Below are 11,368 nucleotides of genomic sequence, written 5' to 3'. Positions count from 1 at the left end.
TAGTCTACTGACGAGGGAGGGGCACTGACTGTTTACCCTTGTATTCCATAAAAGGCTTCTCCTTGTTTTAACCCTTCAGTTATTTCAGCAGAGTGGATGGCGTGGTGGCCATACAAAGGCATGTGATGATTTTTTCCCTGCTGTGGATAACATCCTAACTCTCCTTTCCTAGATTTCCATGGCTTTTTCACCATGTGCCCTTCTGTAACCGTGGATCAGCCCTTTTCTCTTTAAGAGAGTGCACCACAGGATGACTTCCAGCTTGCTTTTTCCAGGGGAGAACACAGGTGCTACAAAAAGAGATGTCTCACGAAAAGGAATCATAACATAAGGGTGGGATACAGTTGAATGACAAAAACAAATATCTAAGGTGTTTGAATCAAGGTCCATGCATTCATTTATTTCTCAAGGTAGCAAGAAGATAAAACAATTGAAATTCCATCTATAATGAGTTACAAATGATAGTAAGCCCAGGAACCTTGAGCATATATATCTATAAGGCAAATAAAACAAATATTTTTCAGAATGTGGGCATCACACTTTAGCTAACCTGAGGAGAGCCACTCCAAGCCCCCAACACCGTGACACCAAGAATCATTCTCAACCGATTGTTTTCCAAACAAAACGTGAAAAGGCAAATCTGTGACTAATAATAATAGAAGAAAATTTTCATCCAGAAAGACTGGATGCCCATCAAAGTCACATCTCTTCTTCTGATTCTGGTTCTCGTTCAGCATTTTTCAGGAGTCCAACTTCTGAGGGGCAGAACCTCGTAAATCGAGATTTAACCAACCTGAAGACAGAATGAAAATCATCTTGTATTATGCTGTTTAAAATTAAACCCCCAAATTATCTGTATCTATAATACAACAAACTCCAAATTATCTGTGCAAATGGAAGAGGTACCCCCCAAAAGAAAAATCACTTTTATTTGTCTTTGGAGCTACCTGTGAACATTTTGTGGATTAAAGCTGCATAGGAGCAAACAGACACAATAAAGCTCTAATATGTAATGATTGTTTGCATCATATTCAAAATTTATAACTTTAATAATTTCTAAAACAAGCAAGAGAATCTCTGAAGTAAGCCCAGACAAAAGAGCTCAGGTGTGTGTTAAAGAAGCCCTCTCTAAGAAGGAAGCACACAAAGGCATCTCCTTCCCCACGTCGAGCCCCATGTCAAGCCTGGGCTGTACTGCAGCCCTTACTGCAGCCCTTACAGCTCTCTGAAGACTGCAGCAGTCTTCAGAGAGCTGCTTCTGTGCTGGCCCCAAGCTGCTCTATTGCATGTGATGGGCCTGGATGCATTCAGAAGTTGAAAGAAGTGACCTCTATTCTTCTAACTATTTGCATAGATTAAGAGAATCTGTAGGTGTGGTTGGGAAATTATCATTTTGGCATTGGAAGATATGAAACTTCTTGGTGGCAGAAACTCAGCAGGCTCTTTTGTTCTCTGATATAATAAAAACTAGGTAAAGCTTTTCCTGTACAGGATTATTTGTGAAGACATCTCGCTGTGACTATGTCAATAAAACATAGCTAACTTTCAGAAATATACAATATGGAAACAAACTGATAAATAAAATCATTCTCATTTTTTGAAAAAATGTCACTAGCCTATCTGTATCTATACACTTGTTTCCTGCCTTTCTTCTCCCACTGAAGGTCTGGCCCACCCCTCACAATATACCTAGTTTTTACTTGTGCTCTGGATCTCACTGGAGTATGAACTTCCTAAGAACAGAGACTTCATCTTATTTACTGCCCTAACTCTTGTCAGTGTCTAGAACGACGTCTGGTACACAGTGCCTCACCACATATTTAATGATTTAATGGGCTTGTGGAACAGTCTTCCAGGAGTTTATATTACTCATCTTGCTGTTGTTGTTCAGTCACTCAGTCGTGTCAGACTCTTTGGGACGCCATGCTTCCCTGTCCTTCACTATCTCCAGAGTTTTCTCAAACTCAGTCCATTAAGTCGATGATGCCATCCAGCCACCTCGTCCTCTATCACCCACTTCTCCTCCTGCCCTCAACCTTTCCCAGCATCAAGGTCTTCTCTAATGAGTTGGCTCTTGGCACCAGGTGGCCACCAGAGGTAATTCTTCAGTCACTTGCAACTCACCATTAATTCCTCCAACACACAACGGAGCAGTATCATTAACATCTATTGACTTATCAAGAGCCAAGAAAAACTACTCAAAATCACTTGGCTTGATAATTAGTTAACTATTGACCTTGCTCCCAATGTCCTCAACTCTTCAATGCACTATTATCATGAAAGGCTAATACTTCTAACTAAGGTGACAACTGGGACAGTGTGTCATTTTTAATCCCACACAGTCACCTCCATATTGCAAAACCTGAATATGCATTAAATGAAAGGAATTAATTAGTTACTTCATTCGCTAGATTTATTCCTGATGACTCCTAGAAAATAAATAACTGTCTACTTATTACCAACTAATTGTTAACACAGAATCTAAGGACTCCTGCTGTTCCCCACATCTGCTCTCTGAGCTGTATCTGTTGCTGCTGTTGTTCAGTCATAAGTCGTATCCAACTCTTTGCAACTCCATGGACTCTAGCATGCCAGGCTCCCCTGTCCTTCACTATATCAGGGAGTTTGCTCAAACTCATATCCATTGAGTTGGTGATGCCATCCAACCATCTCATTCTCTGTCACCCCCTTCTCCTCCTGCACTTAATCTTTCCCAGCATCAGGGTCTTTTCCAATGAGTTAGCTCTTCATATCAAGTGGCCAATGTATTGGAGGTTCAGCTTCAACATCAGTCCTTCCAATGAATATTCAGGACTGATTTCCTTTAGGATTGATTGGTTTGATCTCCTTGCTGTCCAAGGGACTCTCAAGAGTCTTCTCCAGCACCACAGTTCGAAAGCATCAATTCTTTAGCATTCAGCTTCCTTTATGGACCAACTCTCACATCCATACATGACTACTGCAAAAACCATAGCTTTGACTCTACAGACCTTTGTTGGCAAAGTAATGTCTCTGCTTTTTAATATGCTGTCTAGGTTGGTCATAGCTTTTCTTCCAAGGAGCAAGCATCTTTTAATCTCATGGCTTTTAATCTCATTTTTTAATCTCATGTCACCATCCACAGTGATTTTGGAACCCAAGAAAGTAAAATCTTCCACTTTTTCCATTTTTCCCCCATGTATTTGCCATGAAGTGATGGGACCAGATGCCATGACCTTAGGCTTTTGAAAGTTAAGTTTTAAGCCAGCTTTTTGGGTCTCCTCTTTAACCTTTATCAAAAGGTTCTTTAGTTCCTCTTCACTTTCTGCCACTAGGGTGGTATCAGATTGGGAGATAGAGTAATAAAAGGAAATGCAAGTAATTTTTAGTTCCTAGAATCATGCAAGTGCAGAAAATTAAGGTCAGGGTATGTCTGGGCTTTTGCTCCCACATGTTCTCTTCAGTTAATATAAGAGCAGAGCTGAGACTCTGGGTATATACTTCCAGAGTCGATCTGGAAATCAAACTTTCAAAAGGCAAAGGTACAATCTGATATGAATTTTGTCACTTCTATTTTGTTCTTCAGTATGGCTCACAAGAGTCGTCTCCTTGAAGACCAACCTGAAAATGGGTAATATTTCTCCATCCATCCAGAGGGGCTTTTGAAATAGTTCTGTACCACAGTGGTATTATATATGAAATACAACAAAGATTTCATAAAGATAGGTCTGTCCTATGAGCTGTCATGAGGACAACAGCAGGCATGGGACTAGATGAGGCAATCCTTAAATCATTATTCTGGAAGGCTGAAAAGCATGCCTTCATTTTTCAGAGATTTGGGAGGTAGGAGTTTCATAACCCAGTTTTGTTTCCATGGTGATCTTTGTGCTCTGTCAAATAAATTCTGATAGAATGTCCTCAAAACCCATCAGCTGTGACTGAGTTACAATCCAGTTCACAGTCAAACCATGATGAACAGATTTTCAAAACTCTTCATGACTACAGGAACTACATATGACCTCACTGAAAGTTAGTATATATTCTTCATGATATTCTTTAAGCTATTGCTTAATGTTATATAAAAATACATTAGAACACAAGTTCTTGGCCTAATATTTCAAGAGCAATATGAGAGTGAAACTTAAAAGCACATAAAACATGATTTCCAAACAACTGAACACTATTTGAGTAGTTCTGAAACAGATCTGTTAAAACAGAAATAAGTGTCTATTGAGTACCTATATAATTTTGACAGTATGACAAAAGCTGTGAGAGATATGAAAAAAGGTCTTTTCCTGCAGGTGAACAATCTAGTTAGCAGATAAGACTAACCTGAGCTAATAGTAAATATCACAAGATAGATCACAACTGTTAAAATGTGTATTAGAGACTAAAGTACTGCAAAACTCTTGAAGGGAGATAAGCAAAGACTAAAACAATCACAGAAGTTTTCACAGGAGAGATGGGCATTTAATTAGGATATGCCAGGTAGATGTAACTATGTGGTCAATAAGTCAAAGGTTCTGGGTAAGGAGAGGCAACTGAAACAGTAAACATGGAGCTTCTGGTTTCTAGAAAACTATAGGTGGATAAGAGATTCATTAGTGGTCTGAAGGTTTTTGAAACAGGAAGAGACAATAGTCTTCTTTTGGCTCTGGATGGGAGCTGACATGGGGTAGAGAGATTGCTTGAATGCTGGCTTTATTCTTGGAGGCTGCACAGCCCCTAAGGAGATGAGGCCCAGAAGTCAGCCTAAAACAACAGAGGAAGAAGTCAAGTTTCACTCAATGACAGAGTGAGTCTTAACCACCAGCACATACACATGCTTTGAGGGAACTGAAAAGGACCAATAGAAATCACTCAGGGAGAAGGTAGAATTTGCCAGCACCCATGGCACTTAGACCTCTGTACTATGCTGTGCTTAGTCGCTCAGTTGTGTCTGACTCTTTGTGACGCTATGGACTATAGCCCGCCAGTCTCCTCTGTCCATGGAATTCTCCAGGTAAGAATACTGGAGTGGGTTGCCATTTCCTTCTTGATGGGATCTTCTTGACCCAGGGATCCAATCCATGTCTCCTGCACTACAGGTGGATTATTTACCATGTTAGCCATAAAGGAAACTTAGACCTCAAGTAGGGGGTAACTACAGATCAAGGTAGGCTGACCCAAAATATACAAGAGACATAATAGAAGCTAGACCAGGAAAAGATTTCCTCACCCAGAGACACAACACCAAAGCTCTTTAGCAGTGAAGCTCAAAGAAGCACAGAGCAGGAGAGATAACCTGGGTAAATGTCTAGAGAAAGGACTAGAAAGCTAGTTCAGGCAGAGTCTGAGACCCCTCTGGTCTAGAATCAGCTACTGTAATTTAGGGATTTAGAGAACATGCTAGATGTGTACTGTCCAATATGGTATCACTATGCATATATGAATATTTAAATTAATTAAAATTAATGTGGCACTAGGCACATGTCCACCTGCAATGCAAGAGACCTGGGTTCGATCCCTGGTTGGGAAGATCCCCTGGAGATTCCCCATGGACAGAGGAGCCTGGTGGACTACAATCCATGGGGTTGCAAAGAGTTGGACAGGACTGAGCGACTAAGTACAGCACAGGCACATGTCAAGTGCTCAATAATCACACACAGCTCATGTCTATACGATGACCATAGATATAGAACAATCTTCAATCAATGCTAAAGTCTGAAGGATTGGAGCCTGCATGATTAATAGTTGGAATCAGCCAGGCCAACTGTGGTTTGGCATTACCTACTATGCTAATAGAAATAATAATGAACCATACTCGCTTCTTTCATTCCAACAATCCTTCAAGCTTCAGTTTAATTCTCAATTGTGAGGAGGCCTCCTCTGTGTTCCAATAGTGCTTTATTCTTACACTATTTCCATTTATCGTACTATATTTAAACTGTCTCTCTCTCCCCATAGGGTCTATACCTTATACACTTTTTGATACAGAAGAAGGAGAACAAGAACTAGAGGAATAATAAAAAGAACAAGAGTGAGTGGGGGAGGTGGTTCAAGATAGCAGCCTAGGAAGGTCTTGAATTCACCTCCTCCCATGGACACAGCAAATCTACAGCTACATAAAGAACAATTTCCTATTAAAAAAAAAAAAAAAACCCTGAAAACTAGCGAAAAAGCTCCTCTACAACACAGGACAAGGTTCACAATGAGATGGGTAAAAGAGGCAAGAGACATGGTCCCGTCAAAGACCCCATCCCCAGTGTGAAGACTCACAATCAAAGAGACCTCACAGATACAGAGCTTCCTGAGGAGCAAGAATTTGTGCCCTATATCAGGCACCCAAACGCTTGGGACTTGCATTGGTGAGATGAGCCCCAAAACATCTGGCTTTGAAAGACCAACAGGGCTGATGTCGAGAAGAACCAAAGGGGTGTAAGGAATAGAGATTCCATTGTGAAAGGGCTTGCATGCAGCCTCACCCACTTGACCATACAACATAAAAGCCACAGTTTGAAAAGTGTCTAGACCATACATGAATGGAATTCATTTCCTAACCTTAGAGCATCTACTAACAAGGAAGAAATCTGTTAGGATTCTCTCCAGGGATGGAAGCACTGGCAGGTTCCATTTTTGCTTTCTTCGGCCTCTACTTTTCTAGTGCCAGCACTAGCAGCCACCATTTTTGCACTCTTTTTCTAACTTGCTAGCACCAGTGTTAGAAATCAAAGGAGAAATTAAAAATTACCCAGAGATAAGTGTAAGTGGAAATACAACATACCAAAACCTAGACAGCAAAAGCAGTTCTAAGATGAAATTTATTTATAGCAACACAGGTCTACCTCAAGAAATAAGAAAAAATTCAAATAAACAGCCTAAATTTTACATCTAAGGGAACTAGAAAAAATGAACAAAGAAAGCCCAAAGTTATTATGAAGAAGGAAATAATAAAGATCAGAGCAGAAGTAAATGAAATAGAGACTAAAAAAGCAATAGAAAAGATCAATGAAACAAACCGCTGGTTCTTTGAAAAGATAAAATTGGCAAACTTTTAGACTTACTCCCTAAGAAAAAAAGAGAAGACTTAAATAAGTAAAATCAGAAATATAAGAGGAGAAATTGCAACTGATACCAAAAAAAAGGTACAAAGGATTAAGAAAGTATTATGAACTGTTAAACACCAACAGATTGAATAACCTGGAAGTAATGAATGGTGACTGCAGCCATGAAATTAAAAGACGCTTACTCCTTGGAAGGAAAGTTATGACCAACCTAGATAGCATATTCAAAAGCAGAGACATTACTTTGCCAACAAAGGTCCATCTAGTCAAGGCTATGGTTTTTCCTGTGGTCATGTATGGATGTGAGAGTTGGACTGTGAAGAAGGCTGAGTGCCGAAGAATTGATGCTTTTGAACTGTGGTGTTGGAGAAGACTCTTGAGAGTCCCTTGGACTGCAAGGAGATCCAACCAGTCCATCCTAAGGGAGATCAGTCATGAGTGTTCATTGGAAGGACTGATGCTAAAGCTGAAACTCCAATACTTTGGCTACCTCATGCGAAGACTTGATTCATTGGAAAAGACCCTGATGCTGGGAGGGATTGGGGGCAGGAGGAGAAGGGGATGACAGAGGATGAGATGGCTGGATAGCATCACTGACTCGATGGACCTGAGTCTGAGTGAACTCTGGGAGTTGGTGATGGACAGGGAGGCCTGGCATGTTGCGATTCATGGGGTTCCAAAGAGTCGGACACAACTGAGCAACTGAACTGAACTGAATGAATAAATTCCTAGGAACATACATCTTCCAAGATTGAACCATCATGAAATAAAATATCTGAATAGGTCAATTACTATGAAAAAGACTGAAACGGTAATCTCAAACAAAAAACTCTCAATGAAGAAAAGTCCAAGACCAGGTGGTTTCACTGGTAAACAGTACAAATATTAAAAAAAGATTTAAATACCTATCCTTCTCAAACTTTTTAAAAATGTAAGAGAAGAGAATGCTCCCAAACTCATTTCACAAGGCCAACATTACCCTGATGCCAAAATCAGACAGATATCACACAGGAAAATAAAATTATAGGCTAATATCACTGATGAACATAGGTGCTAAAATCTTCAACAAAAGATTAGCAGACTGAATTTAAGACTGCATTAAAAGGATCATGTACCCTGATCAAGTGGGATTTATTCCAAGGATGCAAGGATGGTTCAACATCCACAAATCAATAATATGATACATCACATTAACAAAAAATAATTAAAATCATATGAATAGATGCATTTATGATTTAAAAAACCTCTCAACAAGTGGGTATAAAGAGAAAATACTTAACCTAATAAAGGCCATATATGACATGCTCACAGGTAACATCATACTCTGTGATGAAATCATGAAGGTTTTTTCCTTTAAATCAGGACCAAGACAATGATGCTTACTCTCGCCACTTTTAGTCAAAATAGCATTGTAACTCAGAGCATTTAGGCAAGGGGAAGAAAAGCATATAAATTGAAAGGGAAGAAGTAAAACTGTTACTATTTGCAGATGACATGATACTATATACTTCCCTTATAGCTCAGTTGGTAAAGAATCTGCCTGCAATGCAGGAGACCTGAGTTCAATTCCTGGGCAGGAGGATCCCCTGGAGAAGGAAATGGCAACCCACTCCATTTATTCTTGCCTACAGAATCCCCATGGACAGAGGAGCCTGACAGGCTACAGTCCATGGGGTTGCAAGAGTTGGACACAACTTAGAGACTAAACCACTATATATATATATATACACACACATTATATATATATAATGTAAAACCCTAAATACTCCACCAAAAAAAACAGAACCGATAAATTCAGTAAAGTTGCAGGGTAAAAAATTAATATGCAAACTCATGTTTTTATATACCAACAATGAACTATCAGAAAGAAAAGTTAAGAAAAAAATCCCATTTAAACTGGCATCAAAAAGAATAAAATATAAAATACATGCAAACAAATTTAACTAAGGAGATGAAAGATCTACGTACTGAAAACTATAAGACACTGATGAAAGTAATTGAAGAAGACACAAATAAGTGGAAAGATATTCCATACTTATGGATTGGAAGAATATCATTAAAATGTCCATATTACCCCAAACAATCTATAGATTCAATGCAATCCCTACCAAATTACCAAAGGTATTTTTCATAGACATAGAACAAACAGTCCTAAAATATGTATGGAATCACAAAAGATCCTGAATAGCCTAAGCACTCTTGCAAAGGAGAACAAGGCTGGAGGAATCATGCTTTCTGATTTCAGCCTATACTATGAAGTTGTAAAATCAAAACAGTACGATATTGGCATAAAAAGATCGATGTCACAGAACAGATAGCCTAGAAACAGACCCACACATAATATGGGCAGTCAATTTACAATAAAGAAGGCACAAATACAAAGTAGGGAAAGGCCAGTCTCTTCAAAAATAGTGCTGGGAAAACTGGATAGCCACATGCAAAAGAGTAAAACTGGACCACTGTCTTACATCATACACAAAAATTAGCTCAACTAAGATATTTATATAAGTTTATACTATTTTATGCTTTATGTAATAGAATATTACTCAGCCATAAAAAAGAATGGACTGGACCTTAAGGGTATTATGTTAAGTGAAATAAGGCATAGAGGAAGAAAAATTCCATATGATTTTAGTTATCTGTGAGATGGGAAAAACAAATGAACAAACAAAACACATAGATACAGGGAACAGACTGGTGGTTGCCAGAATGTGGAGAGGTGGGCATAAATAGATGCAGAGTATCAGGAGGCACAAACTTCCCAGTTATGAAATAAATAAGTCTTATAGTTTTCAAAGTATAGGTCTTGTGTCTCCTTCAGTAGGTTTATTCCTAAGTATTTTATTCTTCTTAATGAGATGGTAAATGGGGTTGTTTCTTGAATTTCTGATCTTTCATTGTTAGTGTATAGAAATGCAACGGATTTATGTGTACTAATTTTGTGACCTGCAACGACCAAATTCATTGATGAGCTCCAGTAGTTTTCTTTAGGATTTTCTATGTATAGGATCTTTAGGATTTTTTGTATATAGCATCATGTTATCTGCAAACAATGACAGTTTCACATCATCTTTTTCCAATTCGGATTCTGTTTGTTTTTCTTCTCTGATTGCCATAGCTAGGACTTCCAAAACTATGTTGAATAGAAGTGGCAAAAATGGACATCATTCTCTTGTTCCTGATCTTAAAGGAAATGCCTTTACCCTTTCACTGTTGAGTATAATGTTAGCTGTAGGTTTGTCATATATGACCTTTGAGGTATGTACTCAAATTATGTCGAAGTATGTACCCAAATCCCAAAGAAAGGCAATGCTAAAGAATGCTCAAACTACCACACAATTGTATTTATCTCACATGCTAGTAAAGTAATGCTCAAAATTCTCCAAGCCAGGCTTCAGCAATACGTGAACCGTGAAGTTTCAGATGTTCAAGCTGGTTTTAGAAAAGGCAGAGGAACCAGAGATCAAATTGCCAACATCTGCTGGATCATCAAAAAAAGCAAGAGAGTTCCAGAAAAACATCTATTTCTGCTTTATTGACTATGCCAAAGCCTTTGACTGTGTGGATCACAATAAACTGTGGAAAATTCTGAAAGAGATGGGAATACCAGACCACCTGACCTGCCTCTTGAGAAACCTATATGCAGGTCAGGAAGCAATAGTTAGAATTGGACATGGAACAACAGACTGGTTCCAAATAGGAAAAGGAATATGTCAAGGCTGTATATTGTCACCCTGCTTATTTAACTTGTATGCACAGGACATCATGAGAAACGCTGGGCTGGATGAAGCACAAGCTGGAATCAAGATTGCCGGGAGAAATATCAATAACCTCAGATACGCAGATGACACCACCCTTATGGTAGAAAGTGAGGAGGAACTAAAGACCCTCTTGATGAAAGTGAAAGAGGAGAGTGAAAAAGTTGGCCTAAAGCTCAACATTCAGCAAACGAAGATCATGGCATCCGGTCCCATCACTTCATGGCAAATAGATGGGGAAATAGTGGAAACAGTGTCAGACTTTATTTTCTTGGGCTCCAAAATCACTGCAGATGGTGATTGCAGCCATGAAATTAAAAGACGCTTACTCCTTGGAAGGAAAGTTATGACCAACCTAGACAGCATATTAAAAAGCAGAGACATTACTTTGCCAACAAATGTCCATCTAGTCAAGGCTATGGTTTTTCCAGTGGTCATGTATGGATGTGAGAGTTGGACTGTGAAGAAAGCTGAGCACTGAAGAATTGTTGCTTTTGAACTGTGGTGTTGGAGAAGACTCTTGAGAGTCCCTTGGACTGCAAGGAGATCCAACCAGTCCATTCTAAGGAGATCAGCCCTGGGATTTCT

The 11,368-nt window shown here is 39.1% G+C and overlaps 1 protein-coding gene across 2 annotated transcripts in view; it reads right to left on the bottom strand.

Moving 5' to 3' along the window:
• Positions 1–373: 373 nt before the first annotated feature.
• LOC104990059 (transmembrane protein 45A-like) overlaps positions 374–11,368 on the bottom strand; it is a 115,902-nt gene continuing 104,907 nt past the window's right edge. For both annotated transcript variants that reach the window (XM_010841956.1, XM_010841955.1), the window contains exon 6: positions 374–793. In XM_010841956.1, the coding sequence (XP_010840258.1) occupies positions 700–793 (94 nt within the window). In that variant the 3' untranslated portion in view covers positions 374–699. The remainder of the gene's footprint in view (positions 794–11,368) is intronic.

This window comes from Bison bison, unplaced genomic scaffold, assembly GCF_000754665.1.
Source record: "Bison bison bison isolate TAMUID 2011002044 unplaced genomic scaffold, Bison_UMD1.0 scf7180017864168, whole genome shotgun sequence".
NCBI classification, from domain to species: Eukaryota; Metazoa; Chordata; class Mammalia; order Artiodactyla; family Bovidae; genus Bison; species Bison bison.
The sequence above is the reverse complement of the archived record's forward strand: the minus strand, read 5'-3'. Positions and strand labels throughout refer to the sequence as shown.